The sequence below is a fragment of the Coregonus clupeaformis genome, unplaced genomic scaffold (genome assembly GCF_020615455.1).
Source record: "Coregonus clupeaformis isolate EN_2021a unplaced genomic scaffold, ASM2061545v1 scaf0881, whole genome shotgun sequence".
Taxonomy (NCBI): domain Eukaryota; kingdom Metazoa; phylum Chordata; class Actinopteri; order Salmoniformes; family Salmonidae; genus Coregonus; species Coregonus clupeaformis.
In genome coordinates this window covers 112894-139135 of record NW_025534335.1, presented here as the reverse complement: position 1 = coordinate 139135, position 26242 = coordinate 112894, and the positions used below count along the sequence as shown (strand labels likewise).

General features: G+C 42.8%; 1 protein-coding gene across 25 annotated transcripts in view; it reads left to right on the top strand.

Moving 5' to 3' along the window:
• The window catches only part of LOC121535010 (kinesin-like protein KIF1A), a 44754-nt gene that overhangs the window by 1518 nt on the left and 16994 nt on the right, over positions 1–26242 (top strand). For 6 of the 25 annotated variants that reach the window (XM_045216984.1, XM_045216990.1, XM_045216983.1 and 3 more), the window contains exons 2-29: positions 10544–10728; positions 13110–13183; positions 13349–13531; positions 13982–14050; positions 14728–14906; positions 14993–15104; positions 15568–15645; positions 15867–15932; positions 16041–16058; positions 16214–16292; positions 16460–16538; positions 18220–18362; positions 19171–19197; positions 19585–19784; positions 20080–20159; positions 20245–20320; positions 20446–20525; positions 20791–20897; positions 21762–21860; positions 22144–22324; positions 22440–22512; positions 23755–23851; positions 23983–24143; positions 24486–24664; positions 24953–25090; positions 25386–25504; positions 25705–25799; positions 25912–26044. In XM_045216984.1, coding sequence (XP_045072919.1) covers positions 10623–10728; positions 13110–13183; positions 13349–13531; positions 13982–14050; positions 14728–14906; positions 14993–15104; positions 15568–15645; positions 15867–15932; positions 16041–16058; positions 16214–16292; positions 16460–16538; positions 18220–18362; positions 19171–19197; positions 19585–19784; positions 20080–20159; positions 20245–20320; positions 20446–20525; positions 20791–20897; positions 21762–21860; positions 22144–22324; positions 22440–22512; positions 23755–23851; positions 23983–24143; positions 24486–24664; positions 24953–25090; positions 25386–25504; positions 25705–25799; positions 25912–26044 — 3031 coding nt within the window. In that variant the 5' untranslated portion in view covers positions 10544–10622. Of the gene's footprint in view, positions 1–10543; positions 10729–13109; positions 13184–13348; positions 13532–13981; positions 14051–14727; positions 14907–14992; positions 15105–15567; positions 15646–15866; positions 15933–16040; positions 16059–16213; positions 16293–16459; positions 16539–18219; positions 18363–18502; positions 18542–19170; positions 19198–19584; positions 19785–20079; positions 20160–20244; positions 20321–20445; positions 20526–20790; positions 20898–21761; positions 21861–22143; positions 22325–22439; positions 22513–23754; positions 23852–23982; positions 24144–24485; positions 24665–24952; positions 25091–25385; positions 25505–25704; positions 25800–25911; positions 26045–26242 lie in introns of all 25 variants that reach the window. The other 19 variants (XM_041841665.2, XM_041841670.2, XM_041841662.2 and 16 more) reach the window with 14 other exon arrangements.

Here is a 26242-nt window from a genome sequence, read left to right as displayed (position 1 = left end):
GTGGGCAGTGAAATCATCTCTGGCTCATTAACATATTTTGAGGTGCGCCTTGTAAAATGCTGTATTTGTTGCACCCATTAGTGAGAATGCTGTACACCACAGAATACAGTAGGCTACATACAATTTGTAAAATATATATATTTGTTCTGTATATTTACAGTAACACACTGGCTACTGTACTGCTAGAAATGTACTGGAATGCAGTACAAGAATACAGTGGCATTCTGTATTTTGGGAATTTGAAAGGCTGGGGCGACACTGTGTGTTAGGTAGCTAGGTAACTTTCTAGTTAGTGACACCGTGTGCTAGCTAGTTAGTTAGCAAGCTAGCACACGGTGTCGCTCCCGCCTGCTGTGTACCAGACTAGCTGGCTTAGCTAGCACACAGTGTCCTTCGCTCCCGCCTGCTGAACACCTACCCTCGCCGTTGTTAACAGAACTGCGGGAAAACAGTGCCCAACAGGCGGGGACAAAGGACACTGTCTACTGGTGTATGGCTAGCTAGCTACCGTTGTCGCCCCCGCCCCATCTTCTGTGGGGTTTGTCGGCATCCAACGTTATTGTCCATTAACGCCACCTACTCTACTGGAGCGCCCTCGCCTCCCACCTGTCGTAGCATAAACATTAAACAATATACAGTGCATTCGGAAAGTTTTCAGACCCCTTGACTTATTCCACATTTTGTTACATTACAGCCTTATTCTAAAATTGATTAAATTGTTTTTCCCCCCCTCATCAATCTACACACAATACCCCATAATGACAAAGCAAAAACAGGTTTTTAGAAATTTTTGCAAATGTATTAAAAATAAAAAACTATATATATAATATGACATTTACATAAGTATTCAGACCCTTTACTCAGTACTTTGTTGAAGCATCTTTGGCAGCGATTACAGCCTCAAGTCTTCTTGGGTATGACGCGACAAGCTTGGCACACCTGTATTTGGGGAGTTTCTCCCATTCTTCTCTGCAGATCCTCTCAAGCTCTGTCAGGTTGGATTGGGGAGTGTCGCTGCACAGCTATTTTCAGGTCTCCAGAGATGTTTGATTGGGTTCAGGTCTGGGCTCTGGCTTGGCCACTCAAGGACATTCAGAGACTTGTCCCGAAGCCACTCCTGTGTTGCCACTCCTGCATTGTTTTGGCTGTGTGCTTAGGGTCGTTGTCCTGTTGGAAGGTGAACCTTCGCCCCAGTTTGAGGTCCTGAGCCCTCTGGAGCAGGTTTTCATCAAGGATCTCTCTGTACTTTGCTCCGTTTATCTTTCCCTCGATCCTGACTAGTCTCCCAGTCCCTACTGCTGAAAAACATCCCCACAGCACGATGCTGCCACCACCATGCTTCACCATAGAGATGGTGCCAGGTTTCCTCCAGACGTGACACTTGGCATTCAGGCCAAAGAGCTCAATCTTGGTGTCCTTTAGGTGCCGTTTGGCAAACTCCAAGCGGGCTGTCATATGCCTTTTACTTAGGAGTGGCTTCCGTCTGGCCACTCTACCATAAAGGCCTGATTGGTGTAGTACTGCGGAGATGGTTGTCCTTCTGGAAGGTTCTCCCATCTCCACAGAGGAACTCTGGAGCTCTGTCAGAGTGACCATCGGGTTCTTGGTGACCTCCCTGACCAAGGCCCTTCTCCCCCAATTGCTCAGTTTTGGGGCCACCTCTAGGCTGCTCTTGGCGGTTCCAAACTTATTATATTTAAGAATGATGGAGGCCACTGTGTTCTTGGGGACCTTCAACGCTACAGACATTTTTGGTACCCTTCCCCAGATTGCCCTCGACCTCATGGCTTGGTTTCTGCTCTGACATGCACCGTCAACTGTGGGACCTTTATATAAACGGGTGTGTGCCTTTCCAAATCATGTCTAATCAATTTAATTTACCACAGGTGGACTCCAAACAAGTTGTAGAAACATCTCAAGGATGATCAATGGAAACAGGATGCACCTGAGCTCAATTTCGAGTCTCCTAGCAAAGGGTCTGATTACTTATGTAAATAAGATATTGCTGTTTAAAAAAAATCTAAAAACCAATTTTCGCTTTGTCATTATGGGTTATTGTGTGTAGATTGATGAGAGAAAAATCAGTTTATATCCATTTTAGAATAAGGCTGTAACGTAACAAAATGTGGAAAAAGGGAAGGGGTCTGAATACTTTCCGAAAATGCCCACATGCAGGAACTCCACCGAATTGCACCCTTCTCACAAATTTGGAGGTATGCCTTGTAAGAGCCTTTACTTGTTGCACCCATTAGTGAGAGTGCTGTACCAATGTAAGTGATATGTGTTTGCACATTGTTACAACACTGTGTATAGCCATAATATGACAAATGTTTCTATTCCTTTGGCACATTTGTGAGTATAATGTTTACTGTTTATTTCTCATTATCTATTTCACTTGCTTTGGCAATGTAAACATATGTTTCCCATACCAATAAAGCCCATTGAATAGGTATGTGGTGGTAGTTCCCTAACAATTAAATGTAAATAGGGAACAGATCAGAGTTGCATCAAGTCTCAAAGCTCATCACTAAGCTAAGGACCCTGGGACTAAACACCTCCCTCTGCATCTGGATCCTGGAATTCTTGACGGGCCGCCCCCAGGTGGTAAGGGTAGGTAACAACACATCTGCCACGCTGATCCTCAACACGGGGGTCCCTCAGGGGTGCGTGCTCAGTCCCCTCCTGTACTCCCTGTTCACCCATGACTGCATGGCCAGGCACGACACCAACACCATCATTAAGTTTGCCGACGACACAACAGTGGTAGGCCTGATCACCGACAACGATGAGACAGCCTATAGGGAGGAGGTCAGAGACCTGGCAGTGATGTGCCAGGATAACAACCTCTCCCTCAACGTGATCAAGACAAAGGAGATGATCGTGGACTACAGGAAAAAGAGGACCGAGCACGCCCCAATTCTCATCGACAGGGCTTTAGTGGAGCAGGTTGAGAGCTTTAGGTTCCTTGGTGTCCACATCACCAACAAACTATCATGGTCCAAACACACCAAGACAGTCGTGAAGAGGGCACGACAACGCCTATTCCCCCTCAGGAGACTGAAAAGATTTGGCATGGGTCCTCAGATCCTCAAACATTTCTACAGCTGCACCATCGAGAGCATCCTGACTGGTTGCATCACTGGTATGGCAACTGCTCGGCCTCTGACCGCAAGGCAGTACAGAGGGTAGTGCGTACGGCCCAGTACCTCACTGGGGCCAAGCTTCCTGCCATCCAGGACCTCTAAACCAGGCGGTGTCAGAGGAAGGCCCTAAAAATTGTCAAAGACTCCAGCCACCGAAGTCATAAACTGTTCCCTCTGCTACCGCACGGCAAGCGGTACCGGAGCGTCAAGTCTAGGTCCAAAAGGCTTCTTAACAGCTTCTACCCCAAGCCATAAGACTCCTGAACAGCTAATCAAATGGCTACCCGGACTATTTGCATTGTTCCCTCCCTCCCACCCCCACCCACCCATCCCCTCTTTTACGCTGCTGCTACTCTCTGTTTATTATCTATGCATAGTCACTTTAACTCTACCTACATGTACATATTACCTCAATTACCTCGACTAACTCTGTACCGGTACCCCCTGTATTTAGCCTCACTACTGTTATTATTTTTTTATTTATTTATCTATTTTTTACTTAGCACTTATTTTCTTTAAACTGCATTGTTGGTTAAGGGCTTGTAAGTAAGCATTTCACTGTAAGGTCTACACCTGTTGTATTCGGCGCACGTGACAAATACAATTTGATTTGATTTGAGTGTTTAGCCATGTCCCTTTGTTGCTTAAGGCCTCTACAAGTGATATAAAACACCAAATATGAATTGGTACGCTTATATATATAATTACATATTTGCTGTTAGCAATTGCTGTAATTTTATTACAATAACATTTAACAATAAAGTACTGTCTGCTGTATATTTACTTCAGCATTCTCTAAATCATGGTGTATTGTGGGAAAATGTTGTGGGAGGGGAAAGAATCCCTGGGTCATTAACATATTTTGAGGCGTACCTTGTAAGTGGCTATATTTCATGCACCCGTTATTGAGAATGCTGTACCAATTGAACTGATATGTGGTAGTAGTGTATTAATGATTTAATGTGTATAGAGAACAGATCAGAGTGACAGTGGGTTTTAAATTGTTGACTATTTATTTGGGTTGTTCTGATATGTTTTGCTCTGTAATCACAGCCAGTTAGGAAGCCTTTTTCAGGCCTCTAGAAGTGCAAGTGCTATACAAATACTAACATGCTTATATTTGCATTCAATTGTTTAATGATATTGTTCTGTCACTGCTCAGAATTTTGCTCTAACTTACAAGAAGCTAGTAGCAAGTCACTGTGACCATTACAGTAATGTACTCTGCACTAGCCAGAGATGTGCAAAGATAAATCAGAAAGGTATATTGTAACAAGCACAGGATAATATGACAGCCCAATGTATCCTTAATTACAAGAACATTCCCAGTAACGGTTACAAAAACTTTTTACTTGCTATGACTGTGATTTTTTAAAATCAACCTTAGATGAATGCACAAGAGCGCCTGCTAAATCACCAAAATGTAAACGTTGAAAAGTAGCATTTGCAAAGCAAACTGCTGGATATTATTCTAATGAGCTCCGCCCTCAAACTATTTGTATTTTGATCAAATTTGGCCATGTTTGGGGAGCAGAAGTCATTAGAATAATACCCAGAAGTGTGCTTGGCAAGTGTTAATTTTTACATATACATTTACATTTTGGTCATTTAGCAGATGCTCTTATCCAGAGTGACTTACAGTCAGTGTATTAAACTAAGGTAAACAATAGTATATCACAGTTATAGCAAGTAAAAATATTATGTTTCCGTTAACGAGAGTGTGTAGTAAAGCCGGCTAGTTGCAAGTATATAGTTGTATTTGGAAATATGAGGTCGATGGTAGATGTGTGGTTCTTTTGAAATGGTTTCAAAGTTAACTAACAGTTATTCAACCATTAGATGATGTAACTTTGCTCTCGGGGGGTTCCCCTGGTAGAATGGGGAATGCCTTCCCTTGAGAGGGCTAGAATGAGATGTACAGTGTGTTAGGGGAAGTACTATATTATTGTATGGAGACGTATACTTGGAATACAGAAGTGGAATGGAGGGAATAAGAGAGGCAGAGGTCGAAGAGAGAGAGGTAGGAAGAGGGTGAGCTTAAATCAGTTAAAAGTGGCAGAAAAAAGGGAGATGGTTTCTTAAAGAAGAATGGTAGAAGGTGTAAGCAGAGTGAACTGTATGCTGGATCGAAGACAGGAGGAGAAATGGAAGTGCGTGAGTGTAAAATATCGGAGGTGATAGGTGTGGTGAAGTTCTCGGAGCCCGAGACAGGATAAAGATGAGTCTGTGACCGTTGGAGTGAAATTTTTTGAAAAAGTGTACCCTTGCCTTTTGGCTGATCCATTTGTGGTTTCAGGGTGGGTGAAAACAGAGTTGGGTGCTGTGGAATCGGTGAAGGTAACCAGAAGTGGTCTTGTGATAATTGTTTGTGTTTCTGCTGCTCAGAGGGAGCAGGCGTTCCGCGTCAAACTAATGGGGACAAGAGATGTGAATAGTTTTGATCTCAAGAAAAGGGTGCCATTGAAAGGAGTGATTACTGGGGTTGCGGTAAATGTGAAAGTTGACCAACTGAAGGGGAAGATTCCCGGTGTTTGTGATGCTCGTCGTTGAGGTTGTGGTGGCAGCTGCAGAGAAGTATTTGTGTGCACGAGACTTGACATCAGAAGAGTTACAGGGTGTGTTGAATGGTGGCTGTTGGCCTTAGGTAGGACAAGATAGATTTAAATAGTGTAGTAGGGTGGTGTGTTTTTAATGAGTATAGGGTTAGATGGTAGGGTATTTGTTGATACATTTTTAACAATATTTTTTTAGCAATTAAAGTACAGTTGAAGTCGGATGTTTACATACACCTTAGCCAAATACATTTAAACTCAGTTTTTCACAATTCCTGACATTTAATCCTAGTAAAAATTCCCTGTCTTAAGTCAGTTAGGATCACCACTTTATTTTAAGAATGTGAAATGTCAGAATAATAGTAGAGAGAATGATTTATTTTAGCTTTTATTTATTTCATCACATTCCCAGTGGGTCAGAAGTTTACATACACTCAATTAGTATTTGGTAGCATTGCCTTTAAATTGTTTAACTTGGGTCAAACGTTTCGGGTAGCCTTCCACAAGCTTCCCACAAATCGTACATGCTTTTTCAGTTCTGCCCTCAAATTTTCTATAGGATTGAGGTCAGGGCTTTGCGATAGCCACTCCAATACCTTGACTTTGTTGTCCATAAGGCATTTTGCCACAACTTTGGAAGTATGCTTGGGGTCATTGTCCATTTGGAAGACCCATTTGCGACCAAGCTTTAACTTCCTGACTGATGTCTTGAGATGTTGCTTCAATATATCCACATAATTTTCCTTCCTCATGATGCCATCTATTTTGTGAAGTGCAGCAGTCCCTCCTGCAGCAAAGCACCCCCACAGCATGATGCTGCCACCCCCGTGTTTCACGGTTGGGATGGTGTTCTTAGGCTTGCAAGCTCCCCCTTTTTCCTCCAAACATAACGATGGTCATTATGGCCAAACAGTTCTATTTTTGTTTCATCAGACCAGAGGACATTTCTCCAAAAAGTATGATCTTTGTCCCTATGTGCAGTTGCAAACCGTAGTCTGGATTTTTTATGGCGGTTTTGGAGCAGTGGCTTCTTCCTTGCTGAGCGGCCTTTCAGGTTATGTCGATATAGGACTAATTTTACTGTGGATATAGATACTTTTGTACCTGTTTCCTCCAGCATCTTCACAAGGTCCTTTGCTGTTGTTCTGGGATTGATTTGCACTTTTCGCACCAAAGTACGTTCATCTCTATGAGACAGAACTCGTCTCCTTCCTGAGCGGTATGATGGCTGCGTGGTCCCATGGTATTTACAGTGAGGGAAAAAAGTATTTGATCCCCTGCTGATTTTGTACATTTGCCCACTGACAAAGACATGATCAGTCTATAAGTTTAATGGTAGGTTTATTTGAACAGTGAGAGACAGAATAACAACAAAATAATCCAGAAAAACGCATGTCAAAAATGTTATAAATTGATTTGCATTTTAATGAGGGAAATAAGTATTTGACCCCCTGCAAAACATGACTTAGTACTTGGTGTCAAAACCCTTGTTGGCAATCACAGAGGTCAAACGTTTCTTGTAGTTGGCCACCAGGTTTGCACACATCTCAGGAGGGATTTTGTCCCGCTCCTCTTTGCAGATCTTCTCCAAGTCATTAAGGTTTCGAGCCTGAAGTTTGGCAACTCGAACCTTCAGCTCCCTCCACAGATTTTCTATGGGATTAAGGTCTGGAGACTGGCTAGGCCACTCCAGGACCTTAATGTGCTTCTTCTTGAGCCACTCATTTGTTGACTTGGCCGTGTGTTTTGGGTCATTGTCATGCTGGAATACCCATCCACGACCCATTTTCAATGCCCTGGCTGAGGGAAGGAGGTTCTCACCCAAGATTTGACGGTACATGGCCCCGTCCATCGTCCCTTTGATGCGGTGAAGTTGTCCTGTCCCCTTAGCAGAAAAACACCCCCAAAGTATAATGTTTCCAATTCCATGTTTGACGGTGGGGATGGTGTTCTTGGGGTCATAGTTATTTTGTGTTTCTTCCATTTGCGAATAATCGCAACAACTGTTGTCACCTTCTCACCAAGCTGCTTGGCGATGGTCTTGTAGCCCATTCCAGCCTTGTGTAGGTCTACAGTCTTGTCCCTGACATTCTTGGAGAGCTCTTTGGTCTTGGCCATGGTGGAGAGTTTGGAATCTGATTGATTGATTGCTTCTGTGGACAGGTGTCTTTTATACAGGTAACAAACTGAGATTAGGAGCACTCCCTTTAAGAGTGTGCTCCTAATCTCAGCTCGTTACCTGTATAAAAGACACCTGGGAGCCAGAAATCTTTCTGATTGAGAGGGGGTCAAATACTTATTTCCCTCATTAAAATGCAAATCAATTTATACAATTTTTGACATGCGTTTTTCTGGATATTTTTGTTGTTATTCTGTCTCTCACTGTTCAAATAAACCTACCATTAAAATTATAGACTGATCATTTCTTTGTCAGTGGGCAAACGTACAAAATCAGCAGGGGATCAAATACTTTTTTCCCTCACTGTATACTTGCGTACTATTGCTTGTACAGATGAACGTGGTACCTTCAGGCATTTAGAAATTGCTCCCAAGGATGAACCAGACTTGTGGAGGTCTACCATTTTCTTTCTGAGGTCTTGGCTGATTTATTTTGATTTTCCCATGATGTCAAGCATTTGAAGGTAGGCCTTGAAATACATCCACAGGTACACCTCCAATTATATCAGAAGCTTCTAAAGCCATGACATCATTTTCTGGAATTTTCCAAGCTGTTTAAAGGCACAGTCAACTTAGTGTATGTAAACTTCTGACCCCACTGGAATTGTGATACAGTGAATTATAAGTGAAATAATCTGTCTGTAAACAATTGTTGGAAAGATTACTTGTGTCATGCACAAAGTAGATGTCCTAACCGACTTGCCAAAACTATAGTTTGTTAACAAGAAACTTGTGGAGTGGTTGAAAAACGAGTTTTAACGACTCCAACCTAAGTGTATGTAATACACTTGACAACAAAGTCAAGGTATTGGAGTGGCCATCACAAAGCCCTGAACTCAATCCTATAGAAAATGTGTGTGTGAGCAAGGAGGCCTACAAACCTTACTCAGTTACACCAGCTCTGTCAGGAGGAATGGGCCCAAATTCACCCAGCTTATTGTGGGAAGCTTGTGGAAGGCTACCCGAAATGTTTGACCCAAGTTAAACAATTTAACGGCAATGGTACCAAATACTAATTGAGTGTATGTAAACTTCTGACCCACTGGGAATGTGATGAAAAAAATACAAGCTTAAAAAATCATTCTCTCTACTATTATTCTGACATTTCACATTCTTAAAATAAAGTGGTGATCCTAACTGACCTAAAACAGGGAATTTTTACTAGGATTAAATGTCAGGAATTGTGAAAAACTGAGTTTAAATGTATTTGGCTAAGGTGTATGTAAACTTCCGACTTCAACTGTAGATATTAACAGCCAATCCAGTAGGGTCTGGAAATTATAGTGAGGTTCGGTCAATAGCAACGAGATGTCGCTTTCTATTGACCGAACATTCTGCCAACACCTCTAAAGACATTTGATCAAGTTCGCCATGCATTGCTATTTCCTGTCTTGGCCTAATTCCAATACTTCCCAAGTATACAGCACATAAGGGTGTTATTGTCACCATAAAAGGTACATTATGGGCATTTTTCAGGCGGAGTTACACTCTCATAAAAAATGGTTCCACAAGGGTTATTTGTGGAGGGATAGGGTTCTACCAAGAACCGTTTTGATCAGAAGAACCCTTTTTGGAAAACAAGGGTTCTTTGTAAGTCAAAGGGTTCTACCTAGAACCTTTAACATCCTATGAACCGTTTTTGGAAGAAAGGGTTCTTTGATGATTCTTTGGAAGGCAAGAAGGATTCTTTGGAAGGCAAGAAGGGTTCTACATAGAACCATACATCATATTTCCCAGCATGCTCTATTGCAGGGAGCATTTCAGAATTGTTTGTTTTACTGTAATATCTGTGTTTTTGCATGTACATTGATTGGTTGATACATTTTATGCTACACAAAGATAAATAACATACCGTTTTCTAAACTAATCCAATCTGTTAGTAATTTGATTTATTGCACCTGTTACTGAGATGGTTGTTCCAGTTTAGATGTTTGAGGTAGTCTTGGTATTCAAACTTTCCTACCTTGGCAGTCATTCTGAATGCAGGTTGCGGGTGATTAACAATTCCACTTGTTCGATATCCTAACTCTGGCTGGATTCCAATAAGAATTACACATCACTTTGCAAGCCAACATTATGTTACTTGCAGGCATGTAAATCAGGAGATTCCTAACACCACTGTGTAAGGGTATAACTTGGCCCTCAAAGCAAGGCCTTATGATACAGTATATGTAATGTATTGTCATAAATAATTCTCGGTAGGACCCTTAATCGACGGTTTTAGGAAGAACCTTTAGATGATAAAATGGTTCTTGATACAACCCTTCATAGAGGGTTCTAGGCAGAACCATACTGTATTCATGGGGTTCCTTGAAGAACCCTACATAGAGGGTTCTAGATAGAACCCTCTGCAAAGGGTTCTACCCAGCACCAAAAAGGGCTCCCCTATGGGTACAAACCGAAGAACCCTGTATGGTTCTACTTAGCACCTTTTTTTCTAAGAGTGTATAATACTCGTTCATGCCCCCACAGTTTCACGACAGGTCTGATTTATAACGGAAACATGCGTATATATGGCGTGCACCAAGTTTATAAATCTCCATATTTTTACACGTGCGCAGCCTTTTCAGGAAGGGATTTACATTTTTCTATTCGATGATGTCATTACAAATTAGTTAAAATGAGATCTTCATTCAAAACATAATCTCACTATGGCATCCCTCTCCACAGGTTTTAGGTGTCTACCTGGTGACAAGCCCCTCCTGACTGAACCCCTCTATAGTCGCAGCGCCCCCCACTGACAGGCATCATGGCGGGGGCTTCAGTGAAGGTGGCGGTCCGGGTCCGTCCCTTCAACTCTCGAGAGATCGGGAAGGACAGCAAGTGCATCATCCAGATGTCAGGGAACACCACAAGTGAGTGTTGCATATTTGTATTATAAGAGTTTCTATTATATTGTCATTGGTGTAAGAAAACACATGGACCTGAGGACTTCAGCTTTGCTCTTCTGGTTGTAGGTTACTTATTGATTAACCTGGGCTGGTTGTTAATTGGCCCCCAAATTAGTAGGCCTATCCAGGGCTGGGCTACACAACCAATTTATTTTTTCTTCTATTGAAGTATTTCAAATCTAAAATATTTTAGTTGGGGACCAAGTCAACTGATGAAGGCAGTGATTGGGGGTCCGCCCTGCCTAAGGACTGGTAGGGGAAATGCTGATATTAGGGCTAGTCTGCCATTGTTAGAGTCTATGTAGGCAATGTTCTATACTAGTGATATCTCTGGAATATGTATTGATGAATCCTTGAAATGCCTTCTATTGGGATATACAGCATTTTCCAGTCTGATAACTCCAGGCAAAGATGTCCTCATCAATAATGAATGTAGTTTGATTAAATATTTACTAATATGGTCTGATTTAGATTGGGCTTTCAGGAGACAGCATCATATGACATTTTAAATGGTTTCGGAGGTGCTATACATGTGTTATATCATTGGATCTAACACCATCTCAAGCTTATTTCAATCAATTCATCACTTCACAACATAGACCCTTCATGGTGCATTCCAATCATCTCTACTGTAGAGAATCACTGAAACATTTTCTGCTTGGTGCTCGGAACACACGCTTGAAAGCAACAGGATGGTGGGTAGTGAGGCATGTAACACATCTCCGTAGGGATTGAAACAAAGGCTCCAATGAGAACTGAGAGCCTGTCTGTGTGTGTGTGTGTGTGTGTGTGTGTGTGTGTGTGTGTGTGTGTGTGTGTGTGGAGGGGAGGGGGGGGGGGTTGACCTCTAGAGCTTCTCATCCCTCATCACGTGACCCAGAGGGTCCAAAAGGCCTCGTTGTTTCTGTCTCAGCTGAGACGCTAGATCAGATGATGTGTGTGTGCCAGTGTGTGTGTGTGTGTGTGTGTGTCTTATTCCGCTGCTTTGTGCCTGTCGACGGTCATTCCCACAGTCTTTGGCATGGCACAGATTCGGGATACTCAAATTTGGCTTCCTCTCCTCTTCCTGACTGATATGAAAGTACTGGATTGGTGAAAGTAATAGGGCGAACGGCCAATAGCAATATCAACCAGCTTATCAGGAGGCCTCTTCAATTGCACCTTTCCAATCAATACAAGCGAACAAGGATGAGGAACTAGAAAATAGGAAAGGAAGCCACTTTAGAATTTGTATTTAGCCAAGTTGTCATGCCCTCTCTTGGATGCAACTGACTAAGGAGCACTGAACTACATTATTCTGTTCCACACAACAAAGACTTTCAATTTGGCTGATTACATGTCCCTATGAATACCTGATATTCAGTATATAACCCACAAACCCAGTCTATTGAAGTGCGTAAGTGACATCATCATAGGTCGGTCACCACTGATGATGCTGCGTTATTAATCTGACTCAGAGGAACATCATCCCTGCAGTACCTACAGTACACTGAGTGTACAAAACATTAGGAACACCTGCTCTTTCCATGACATAAACTGATCAGGTGAATCCAAGTGAAAGCTATGATCCCTTATTGATGTCACCTATTAAATCCTTTTCAATCAGTGTAGATGAAGGGGAGGAGACAGGTTAAAGAAGGATTTTTAATCCTTGAGACAATTGAGACATGGATTGTGTATGTGTGCCATTCAGAGGGTGAATAGGCAAGACAAAATATTTAAGTGCCTTTGAACAGGGTATGCTAGTAGGTGCCAGGCGCACCAGTTTGAGTGTGTCGAGGACTGCAACGCTGCTGGGTTTTTCACGCTCAACAGTTTCCCGTGTGTATCAAGAATGGTCCACCACCCAAAGGACATCCAGCCATCTTGACACAACTGTGGGAAGCATGGGCCAGCAACCCTGTGGAACGCTTTCAACACCTTTTAGAGTCCATGCCCAACGAATTGAGGCTGTTCTGAGGGCAAAAGGGGATGCAACTCAATATTATGATTTGTACACTCAGTGTATATGGACCACAGACAGTAGCTGCTGCCAGGAGCTTGCTCAGCGTTTGTGCCTTGGCCATTGAAGTCTTCACAGAGATGGACTTGCTCAGCTTTCCCCAAACTCCTGGCCTAATTTCAGATTCCACCAGGTCTACAATTCTCCCTAAAAGGATGACAATGCATTTTCCACTAATGATATCTATGTAGCCAGCCAAAGATTATTTCTAAGTGGCTATTTACATTTGGTCTGCCATAGCCAAGGACTACACAGTGTTTCACTATAGCTTACTTTCTGCTAGTTTATGGGTTTGGTCTGGGCACTTCTCTAACCTTTGTTTACTTCTTGTCTGTGCTTTTAGCAATAATAAACCCCAAACAGCCAAAGGAGAACAAGAGCTATAACTTCGACTACTCTTACTGGTCACACACAACAGTGAGTTTCACCACATACACCTGAAAGACTTGAATATCATGCATTTAAAGACCATGCAAGCCATGACCTCTATATTCACTCCATAAATAAACGAACTAATAATACTAATACTAATAAGCTAACTAAAGGATTATTCATACTCAAACTCTGTCTTTCTCTCTGCAGCCGGACGACATCAACTATCATTCCCAGAAGCAGGTGTACAAGGACATTGGGGAGGAGATGTTGCTGCATGCCTTTGAGGGATACAATGTTTGTATCTTTGCCTATGGCCAGACTGGATCTGGGAAGAGCTACACCATGATGGGCAAGCAGGACCAGAAGGACCAGCAAGGCATCATCCCTCTGGTAATCTGGATGGGTAGATGGATGGATGAATGAATGAATGAATGAATGAATGAATGAATGAATGAATGAATGAATTAATTAATTAATTAATGAACGAACAAACGAACAAACAAATGAATGACAAAATGTAGTAAAACAGCAAATAATGAAACGTTACTTCATCATGTACATGTCAGATACTGGATCTTTGAAAACCCATTTAGGTTTAAGCCAAAAACATCAAAGCCTCTTATTGATAATACATATGCTGTGTTCATATCAGGGTTGGGGTAAATTCCATTTCAATTCCAGTCAATAAACCAGATTCCAATTCCACCTTTTCCTCATTGAAAAGTGTTGAAGATAATTGGAATTGGAATGTCAATGTACTTCCTTAGTTGGATGGAATTGACCCCAACACTGGTTCATATGCGAGTCTAACGACGTTCCTCCATGTTCTCTGTCTGCCAGCTGTGTGAGGACCTCTTCACCAAGATAAGTGACAGTAATAAAGACAACAGCTTGTCCTACTCCGTAGAGGTGAGTGCTCCCTCTAGTGGTTTGAGAATGAGCTTCTGTACAGGACAGGCCTACTGCATATCAGTGAGTTAGGGCTTTTACCCCCTGGGTGATATATACTGAACATATAAACGCAACATTTAAAGTGTTGGTCCCATTTTTCATGAGCTCAAATAAAATATCCCAGAAATGTTCCATATTTACAAAAAGCGTATTTCTCTAAAATTTGGTGCACAAATTTGTTTACATCCCTGTTAGTGAGCATTTCTACTTTGCCAAGATAATCCATCCACCTGACAGGTGTGGCATAAGAAGAAGCTGATTAAACAGCATGATCGCTACACAGGTGCACCTTGTGCAGGGGACAATAAAAGGCCACTCTAAAATGTGCAGTTTTGTCACACAACACAATGCCACAGATGTCTCAAATTTTGAGGGAGCGTGCAATTGGCACGCTGACTGTAGGAATGTCCAACAGAGCTGTTGCCAGATAATTGTATGTTAATTTCTCTACCATAAGCCGCCTCCAACGTCGTTTTAGTGTACATTTAAATGTACTCATATATTTTGCTGTGCATAAGATAAGAGTTCTGATAAGAATGTCTTCTCTGCTCCAAGGTGGTGTTGCTCAATAGACATTTGATTGGCACTTAGTTATCTTGATTGGCACTTATATAGCGTATTGACAACCTCCACAGGTGAGCTACATGGAGATCTACTGTGAGCGTGTGCGTGACCTGCTGAACCCAAAGAACAAGGGGAACCTGCGTGTGAGAGAGCACCCCCTGATGGGGCCGTACGTGGAGGATCTGTCCAAACTGGCCGTCACCTCCTACAACGACATCGACGACCTCATGGAGTCTGGCAACAAGGCCAGGTAAATGGGACTTAGAATGGATGGATGGATGATGGATGGATGAGGGATGGATGGATGTCATAAGGTTCAATTCTGTCTTCCTTCAGGACGGTGGCAGCCACCAACATGAACGAGACCAGCAGCCGCTCTCACGCTGTCTTCAACATCATCTTCACTCAGAAGAAACACGACATGGATTCAGAAAACACATCTGAGAAGGTACAGACTTAATAACCAGGTTCAACCTTATGTTCAAGCTACTGCAATAGGTTGAGGCCATAGAGTTATAAACCCCTACAGATGTAGGATCTTAATTTGATCACTCTTGTTGCTGAGAGTTTTCCTGCACAGCAGGAAATGCAAACTTGTAGTGTATTCGAGGTTTAAAAAGGCTTCTAAAGTTTGTAATTTCCACTTTAAAATGTCAGACTTGATTTGCCCTAACGAAAAATGTATCAATCCCTATAAAAAATGTCCATGAATTATAATCCACATAATAACTCACATTTCCTGTTACTGCTGATAACACTACTCAGTGCTCATTACAGATAAGTCCTCAAATAGAGTTTCTTGGGACTACTACTGTGCATTTGGAATCTGGGCATTTTCCCATTGTGATACAGAGTATGGAGGCAGATTCATGCCAAAACAAATGATAACGGAGAGTAATTTCTTGTTGCAGGTGAGCAAGATCAGCCTGGTGGATCTGGCTGGGAGTGAGAGAGCCGACTCAACAGGAGCCAAAGGAACCAGGCTGAAGGTGAGAGGGTATTTTTGGGTCAACTTTATGGGCTGAATCCGACCCCCCAGTGATATCAATGTAAGAATTCCTCAAAGTTTCAAGTTAACATTTCAAGTTGACATGTCTATGAACTTTACAAAGCCCCTAGGCTCTGTTTCTCAATATTGTGGAGTGTGTAGTTTTTGTGTTGCAAGCAAGGCTTTTGTTTGATTAAGTATGCCCCATCTGTTTCTTTTCAGGAAGGAGCAAATATCAACAAATCTCTGACCACACTGGGGAAAGTCATCTCTGCTTTAGCTGAAGTGGTGAGAGTCTGTACTCTTCAGTACACAACGCTTCATTTGTATGGTCATTGAATCAATTTTGGTATGACTGTCAATTAATTCAGTTCTGTCAATGTCTTCTTTTTCTAGGACTCAGCACCAAATAAGGTACACAATTTCAGTGACTTCCATTTTTGTTATGAGAAAATATTTGGGGAAATGGTATTAAGAGATTGGGATATAGATGATTTACAAGCGTTTCTCAACATGTAAATGCACTTGTATTGAGGCAGTATCCTAATTCGGAAAATTAACTGTTAAAGAACAAGAAGAAGAAGAAGGTGGAGAGCCATATCCCCTACAGAGACTCAGTGCTGACCTGGCTACTTAGAGAGAACCTGGGTACGTATTTTCCACCTAGTAGCCCAGATCCTGCCGACCATGCTAAATGTAGCATCCTTATCACTGTTTACTCTTTTGTTTAATTCCCCTGCAGATACCCTTTAAATAATCCGTCCTCTTCTTGCCCTCATCCCCAATTAACCTCTTTTCCCCTTTCTGTCTATTAGGAGGTAACTCTCGCACCGCCATGGTGGCAGCCCTCAGCCCTGCTGACATCAACTATGACGAGACCCTGAGCACCCTCAGGTAAGAACCCAGCTCTGAGGTCAAATTCTCAGGTTAAAAACCTTAAAATCCATAGTTATTCAGTGACCCTATAGTACTTCACTATCACTGTCATCCTCTCTGAGGAGCAGTTTTAGTTCCAACCACCTGTCTCCTTATAAAGTAATGTACACAAGTGTAATGACTACACACAAAAAAGTGATTCTAAATAGTACCAGACAGGTTATTTTTGGTGCTATATAGAACCCTTTTTTGAAGGTTCAATAAAGAGCCATGCTTGTAAGGTTCTAAATGGAACCTGTATGGTGCTATAAAGAAGCCTTTCCTAAGGTTCTATAAAGAACCATGAACCCTTTAAAAACATTTAAATGAAGCATATGCATTTTGTTTGTCGTATTTTATCATCACAATCGATGTCATTTAGTGAAATGATCATGCGGTTATCATTACCGGACTCCCATATTTTTTTAAACACGCATTCAAAGATGGTTGAAAACCAGCAAGTGAACGTGAACAAATCCTAACCTTTTTTTATGTTGTTGAACTAATTTGTTGTTGTTTTACAAATGTAGGAACTCTTGAAAAATATGCTCTACCAGGCGATTGAGTTGCCCATTAAAGGAATGCTATTAAGTCAAAGCTAGTGATAATGGATAATGGAGAAATATTGTTATGGGATGTTTATGTCTGAGCAAATACAAAAATCCTTTCAGATCCATATCATTATTCACTGTCTGTCTGTTATCTTCAATATGTTTCACAATATCATTCAATACATGTCATTTTACTGGTCTTCTAAGCATGTAAACTGTAAACACATTCATTGACATGCATTGTAATATTCATATTTTGACACACAAATGTATCATATTTTATTAATAATTGATATCAGTCCTCATTTAACTAGGCCTATCTTCCATTATAAGTAAATGAAGCAGACATCATGTAAATTCATGTATAATATTTGGATGATTTAAAAAGTCTATGCAAATTCCAATACAAAACTAGTTTACTCTAATTGGGCAACTCTGGTTGAGATGTTTGCAATATATTATCTAACACAACAAAATGTGGAATAAGTCTAGGGGTATGAATATTTTCTGAAGGCACCTTTATGGAGAATGGTTATATAAAGAACCTTTCTCAATCTGAAAGGTTCTTTGAAGAACCATACAGGTTTTCTTTTATTGTGGTCAGCCATATTATATTTAAAATTCTTAATATTGTGTTAATTGACAAGTTGAACTACCTCTGGAACAGCTGGGGGTCCCTGAGGAGATAATTGAGATGAGATAAACTGGAATGACACTCTCACTTTCGGTTGCACTAAAAGAGCTGTGAGCAAACCAGGCCGAGCCTCCTCCCCTACATTTTAATTATCACTAAAAGAGCAAAGAACCCTTTTGTGAACTGCAAAGAACCATTGAAGAGCTCAAAGGGTTCTTTGAGTCATTATGGATCCACATAGAACCATCACCCTTCCCAAAGAACCCTTGAGGAACCCTCATATTTTTGTGTGTATGCATTGCGAGACTAATCCAGAAAGTTATCCAGGAGCTGCAAATAATGATACCTTGAACCCTCCCATGTTGTCACTGTCAATGACGATTTTCTCCCATCGTATAAACAGTGAACATATTAAAAAAGAATAATCTTTGAGTTTGGGGTGAACCTGCCTTTTAATTGTAATGATCCTTCTCAGGTATGCTGACCGCGCCAAACAGATCCGCTGTAACGCCGTCATCAACGAGGACCCTAACAACCGCCTGGTGCGTGAGCTTAAGGAGGAGGTGTGTCGACTCAAGGACCTCCTCTACGCCCAGGGCCTGGGAGATATCATAGACAGTGAGTACCTACCTACACACACACACACACACACACACACACACACACACACAAACACACACACACACACACAGGATGAGAGCCATACAGATGTGTGTGTGAGTGTCTCACACACTCTTCTCTCTCCTCTTTCCTCTCAGCGTATCGATGTCCTGATCCTGTGATAGCTGGTTTGAAAAGTGTGTATATTCTGGCAACCCCACGCTTTGCAGCTAACTGAAAATAAAGCCAAACCTCTACCATACTAAACTCCTATAACACCCCAGAGCTATATAGAAGGACTCCAACCCAAAACCCATCTTAAATCCATGCAAATGTTTTACATGGGATCAGACACACTGAAGAAAAGAAACTCAGATTTTTACTGTCCACCTCTTGAGGACTGGAATGCGTCTCAATAGTCTAACATGGCATCTTCTCCTCATCTCCTTTTCCTTCATCTGCACTGATCTGCAAACACGGGATAGGTGAAAGCAAGATGGTGGACTCCTCTTAGAGAATAGACTTTCACCTTTCCAGTCATTTCAGATCAGTGTAGATGAAGACAAGGGGAGGAAGCCATTTTAGACTGTTGGGATGCAGCCTGTGTTACACTCTGGTTCTCTGGGTGTATAGCTAGCTGGTTCGATGCTCTGCTTCTGTAGAGGATCTTTGATATGCCAGGCTCTTAATGTGGGCTCTATCTGGGGCTCTAGAGCTCTGCTGCCTTACCTCTAATTCACACTGCTTGCCCTGCATAATTGTCCCTTGCTGGATAAATGTAGTTTTTTGGAATTGCATTGATTTTAATCGAATAATACTTTCACAGCCTTTCAGTCTGGAGATTATGCTGCAAGTAAGAACTAAAATACATGTGTTCTAGATTGGCTGCTCGATATATTCTTTTTAGCTTGTTACTGTATGTATTTTGCATATGAATGTCAGAGAAAAGCGGTTGCTCTCTAATTTATCGTATGCTTTGCATATCCATCAGTGTAAGTTGCTCTTTTCTCGCTCCTCTCTCTGCAGTGGCTTTGGTAAGCACCTGTCTCTGCTTCTATGATATATTTTTTGAGCTCTCTTCTTTTTTTTTTTTTACTCCTCCTTTGTTTTCCCTTTCTTCCTTATATCCACTTCTCTGCATTTTTCTCTCCACCCCAATGTCTCCTCCTCCTGACCTTCCTGCTGTTTGCTCCCTCTCTTTCCTTCTCTCCCCCACACACTCCCGCTCTTCTTCTGGCAGACTTGTGCGATTACAAGAACTTTGTCAATAATCGCCAGGCTGTCAATCAAACGGGTGATCTATCCACAGTGACCAATGCCATGACTGGGATGAGCCCCTCCCCCTCTCTCTCCGCCCTGTCCAGCCGTGCGGGCTCTATGGCAAACCTGCATGACCGCATCTTCAGCCCCGCCTCCGAGGAGGCCATAGAAAGACTCAAGGTAGGGAGGGAGGGGGAACTTAGAGGTGGTGAATGAGTGAGAGAGATGGAAGAAGAAAGAGACAGGGTGGGAAGGGGAGAGAGAGGAGGAGAGGAAGGGCAGTGGAGAGACAGAGAGATAGTTAGACAGCTGGTGACAGATGGAGAAAGAGAGGAGAGAGGGGAACAAGGAGGTTAGAGATAGAGTGAGAGAAGAGAGAGAGATGGTAAGGACATGGAGGCTAACCATAATGTTAAGTAATGGCATGTATGTAGTACCATGCCAACTTAGACATATGTTGTTCTTTTCACCCTAGGAAACAGAGAAAATCATTGCTGAGCTCAATGAGACATGGGAGGAGAAGTTGCGCCGTACTGAAGATATCCGGATGCAGAGGTGTGTTAGACGGATTTAACCTTGAACCATTATCCTTATCTGAGTCCATCTGTCTCAAATAACTGTGGCTCTCTGCTATATGTAGGGAGGCCCTACTAGCTGAGATGGGCGTGGCCATGAGAGAAGATGGAGGCACCGTCGGCGTGTTCTCCCCCAAGAAGGTCTGAACCCCAGTACACCCTGTATGGCAACTGTAGTTGCTACAACAACCCCTGTCAACAATATTTCAACACAAAATGTAAACATATGTGGAAGCAAAGTCACAATGTTCTTGTCTTTCTTTTAGACCCCTCACCTGGTAAACCTGAATGAGGACCCACTGATGTCTGAATGCTTACTCTACTACATCAAAGATGGGACTACCAAGTAAGAACTACTGTTTTCCTTAATCTGCAGGAAATGTTTACCTCTTTTGTATTGAAGTGGCCTCCAGTCCTGTAGTACAGTACAGATGGATTTGGAGTAGGGGGTAAGCTGTTTAAGTTTACTACCTGGAATATCAAGGGGATAAATGGTCCTGTGAAGTGGGCAATGATATTTTCTTCAGAATTTGAAGAGTAAAATACTGTTCTTACAAGAAAGAGATCTATGTAAAGCAATCTACTCCATATCCTATGTATCTTTCCATCAGGGTTGGACGTGAAGATGCCAGAAGTCGCCAGGACATCGTGCTCAGTGGCCATTTTATCCAAGACGAACACTGCACCTTCAGTAGCACCACAGGCCACGGGGGAGAAGGTGAAACTGAACTGACCAGCTGTGGACGAACCATGATAGTTCTATTAGTTCTATTTCTATGAGAGGAATCATCAGCAGATTATGCTTGCGTGCACCAGAGGTTATAGGGTCTGTAGAGACAGGGACTAGTGAGACTGGGTTATAGACTAAAGAGACTTGGACTAGTGAAGGTATAGTACTATAGTTATAGTAAATGGTTTCTGATTGGCTTGAAGGGCATTCTACAGCGTGCATCATTTCCTTATTTGCATGGTAGAATTTAATGGCTATAGTTCATTCTATGTTTGAGCTTCTTTTAAAAGCAAAAGTCAAATTTTATTGGCATTGTTGAATTCGATTTTCATAATGGCAAGCTCGGACTGATGGTTTGGTTAGCTAAACTAGCAAGTATGTTTGTTTGGTTACCATGGCAACTACTGTAGCAATCTAGTAAACTTGTTAGCTATTTCAGTGAATGTTGAACACATTTCTTCCGGCAAATGAACACATTTCTAGCGCAAATGTGTTCAATTATAGCCATGGTATAAAAGGGATAATCAACTCGGGGCTCCAGGCGTTCTCTGGAAAATAATGCAACTCCGTGGAAGGTCAGTTCCACTCCGCTAGCGCTTCGTGGAACACACTTTCCACATCATTCATTATTTTCCATAGAAAGCATAGCCCCTCGTTGATTATCCCTTACGTAATCACCGCAGAAGAAGACAGTAGTTAGCCGACCAGTTGCCTTTTACCCTCTTGCCTTGGCTTTGTAGATCACAGCTCATTGAGAGCAAACAAATTATCCATTCAGTACATGTAGAGTAAGAAAGGGAGCCATTGTAGAATGGCCAAATGCTCACCATCCCCGGTGGTTCTTGTCTGTTGATGATGATGACACAGGGAACGTCATCCTGGAGCCCTGCGAGGGGGCGGAGATCTACGTCAACGGGAAACTGGTGACCACGCCTACTCTGCTTCGTTCAGGTAAGACTTAAACCCCTCAGCATCTTCCACTAAGTGCGGAAAAATATATACAACAGACATAAAACATACTGAAAAACACTACACTGATTTAATTGAAATATTTTGTATTTGTCTTGGCATGAATCTGCTTCCATATACAACATCATAAATACACAAAAAATCACCATAGGTGATTCACACTTGAACAGTCCAGGGTTAGAATCATTAATAGGTTTAGACATTGATGAAATGACTGAGGTGTGATGCGATTGACCTCTGATTGACCTTTGACTCCTGACCTCAGGAAACCGCATTATCATGGGGAAAAGCCATGTGTTCCGCTTCAATGACCCGGAGCAGGCGCGGCAGGAGCGGGAGAGGACCCCCTGTGCTGAGACCCCCGTGGAGCCCGTGGACTGGGCCTTCGCCCAGAGAGAGCTGCTGGATAAACAGGGCATCGACATGAAGCAGGAGATGGAGTCAAGGTACAATAATGGATGGACTGCTTTTGGCAAAGCACCAGCTGTAATTACATTTTAGATCACCCTTTTATATAGTATGACTTTTCTTAAAAATGATTTGTGATAATTTTGTCTGCAGGCTTCAAGAGTTAGAAGATCAATACCGCCGTGAACGAGAGGAGGCCAGTAACCTTCTGGAACAACAGAGACTGGTATGACAGGCCACTAAGAGATACCCCTTAAAAAGCAAAGTTTTATTTTTATAAATACAGGTAACTGCGTAAATAAAGGAAACACTTGAGTAAATGAGGGACACAAAGGACTGTATATTGAAAGCAAGTGCTTCCACACAGGTGTGGCTCCTGAGTCAATTAAGCAGTTATCATCCCATCATGCTTAGGGTCATGTATATTTTGTCTACCATGGCTAGAGGAAGAGATCTCAGTGACTTTGAAAGAGAGGTCTCAAATGAGCATAGGGATAGGGTTTAAAAGGTGCATTGAAGCTGTTCTGGCGGCTCGTGGTGGCCCAACGCCCTATTAAGACACTTTAATTGGGTGTTCCTTTATTTTGGCAGTTACCTGTATATGGGAGACACTCGGTGGCCAGTTTATTAGGTACAACCATCTAGTACCAGGTCGGACCCCCCCTTTGCCTCCAGAACATACTTTTTTTTCGGGGCATGGATTCTACAAGGTGTGGCGTTCAAACGTTGCTCAATTGGTATCAAGGGACCTAACATGGCCCAGGAAAATGTTCCCTACACCACCGCCACCAGCCTGTACCATTGACACCAGGCAGGATGGGACCATGGACTCATGCTGCTTACACCAAATCCTGACTCTGCCATCAGTATGACGCAACACGAACCAGGATTCGTCGGACCAGGCAATGTTTTTCCACTCCTCAATTGTGCAGTGTTGGTGATCGCGTGCCCACTGGAGTTGCTTCTTCTTGTTTTTAGCTGATAGGAGTGAAACCCGGTGTGTCGTCTGCTGCAATAGTCCATCTGTGACAATGACCGACGAGTTGTGCGTTCCGAGATGCCGTTCTGCACACCACTGTTGTACTGCATCGTTAGGACTGCCACTGACTGGATGTTTTTTGTTTCACCATTCTTTGTAAACCCTAGACACTGTCGTGCGTGAAAAGCCCAGGAGGCCGGCTGTTTCTGAGATACTAGAACCGGTGTGCCTGGCACCGATGATCATACCACGCTCAAAGTCGCTTAGGACACTAGTTTTGCCCATTCTAACGTTCAATCGAACAGTAACTGAATGCCTCGATGCCTGTCTGCCTGCTTTATATAGCGAGCAATGGCCACGTGACTCACTGTCTGTAGGAGAGAACCATTTTCGTGAACGGGCTGGTGTACCTAATAAACTGGCCCCTGAGTGTATATGGGCTATATTCTGTCATGTGATTTGATGTGTCTGTACCGGGGTCTCTCCCAGGACTATGAAAGTAAACTGGAGGCCCTGCAGAAACAGGTGGACAGAAACTCCCGTTACCTGGAGTCCCCAGAAGAAGAGGAGGAGCCTGAGGAGGAAGGTGAGACATTGATTGACAGTTACCTCTAGAACACCCTTTTTCAAATGTTTACAATGATTTTGAATTAAAATGTCCATTGCTGAGGTAAGGCCAGAGAATGGAATATTTTCTGAATTATGGAATGTTTTAAGTTTTTCCCATAGTTCCGTGGACCAAGCGTGAGATGGAACTGGCAATGTGGGCGTTCCGTAAGTGGCGTTTCTACCAGTTCACCTCCCTCAGGGACCTGCTGTGGGGTAATGCCATCTTCCTCAAGGAAGCCAACGCCATCAGTGTGGAGCTCAAGAAGAAGGTACACTGTCATTGTATACAATCTATCTATAAAGTAGAACAAGTATTCAGTGGTGAAACTGTGAGGTATCAGTCAAATGAAACTGCGTTATTAATCAGTTCAGTCAATCTACCAAATTAGTGTACATCGAATGAGACTATTCTTAGAAAACTATAAATCAATTCAACGAGTCAGCAAAGACTGGTATTGCAAAACAGTTTCCCTGCAAAGTCATTCAATCAGATCGGCTCCATTGTGAATCGGTTCGATGAGTCCCAAAATGAGATTTGAATTGACAACAACGATTTTGTCGCTAACGTGCTAATATGCTAAAATGCTAAAAGGATCCTCTCTCCTTTACAGGTCCAGTTCCAGTTTGTGCTGCTGACAGACACACTGTACTCCCCGTTGCCCCCGGACCTGCTGCCCTCCAGCGTGGCGAAGGAGAGGGAGAGACGGCCCTTCCCCCGCACCATAGTAGCTGTGGAGGTCCAGGACCAGAAGAACGGGGCCACACACTACTGGACCTTGGAGAAACTCAGGTATGTGTGGGGGAATTGTTTGTGTGTGTGAGTTTGTACAGTATTACTATACTTGTGAGGACCTTGAAATTCAACTCTGTGAGTGTGTTTGTGTGTGTGTGTGTCCAAGCATTTGATCAGGTTATTTATCTATGGCTTTACATTATGATATGTGTCTCTGTAGACATGAGGCTCTGGTATGTAGGCCTATGTCGACTTACTTTACCCAGTCTGCTTCTACTTTACAGTGTCTGTTGCCCTGATGTGCTCTGTCCTGACCGTGTGCGTTGTCTGTGCTGCCCCCTATAGACAGAGGCTGGACCTGATGAAGGAGATGTACGACCGTGCGGCGGAGGTACCTAGCAGCACCGTGGAGGACTGTGACCAGGCCCTGACTGGAGGAGACCCCTTCTATGACCGCTTCCCATGGTTCCGTCTGGTGGGCAGGTCAGTCACCGGCCCAGTTCCTATTCTTTTTAAATGTAATTCCCTTACTTTCTTGAGGTAATCACTAAGCAGCCAGTGCTTTCCTAATAAGAGCAAAAGGATGGAAACAGATACAATACAATACACTTATAGGAGGATGCACGTGAAAAATATTTGAACAGGGCCAGGGTCAGTAGACTTGCCCCACTAGAGATTACCTCAACATTCTACCATGGTCCTCTGCTCTGAAATGATTTCCTTGTGTCTGATACTGCTCCTCCTCTCTATCTCTCCCCCTCTATTCCCCCCACCGCAGGGCCTTTGTGTACCTGAGTAACCTGCTCTACCCCGTGCCGCTGGTGCACCGCGTGGCCATCGTCAGTGAGAAGGGAGAGGTGAAGGGCTTCCTCAGGGTGGCAGTGCAGGCCATCTCAGGTACCAGCTACTGTGCCATATTGTCATGTCTCTATCCTTTTATTGTGCAATAGATTGTGTTAGCATACAGTATTAGACAAGAATGTATAGTGTTTTGTAAAGGACACCCAAGTGGGTGCTGAGAGAGTAGTGAATTGCTGTTTGATAAAAATGGTCTTCAAAAAGGATGAGGTTACAAAAATGGTATTGTCTCTCCCCAGCTGATGAAGAAGCCCCTGACTATGGTTCCGGTGTAAGGCAGTCAGGAACCGCCAAGATATCTTTTGAGGACCAACAGTTTGAGAAGGTAGAATCAGTAAGAAATGATACAAGAACTTGAATACTTGCCAAATCGTTGTCTGCATTCAGTATCTAGATTATGAAAATGCTGTGTCATTATTTAAAAGCCCATGTGTTTGGCTGGTCAGTTCCAGACAGAGTCGTGTTCTGGCGGCATGTCCCATTCTAACACCTCTCAAGAGCTACGCTTCGTGGAAGGGGAGGGACAGAACTCTGATATAGGAGCTGACCCTGACGAGGTCAACAACAACACCTGTGCAGGTGAGGAGATCCTACCAATCAGATTGTTTTTCTATTACATAATTGTGGTGGTAGATATGAACAGCACAAATATGTTTAGTGGGGGAAGACTTAAATGAAAGGTCATGTACTTATAATTTGTGTAAGTCATGGTGCAGGACTACAGGTATTTCATACCGTGTGCAGGACTACAGGTATTTCCTGTCTTCATCCTGTGTA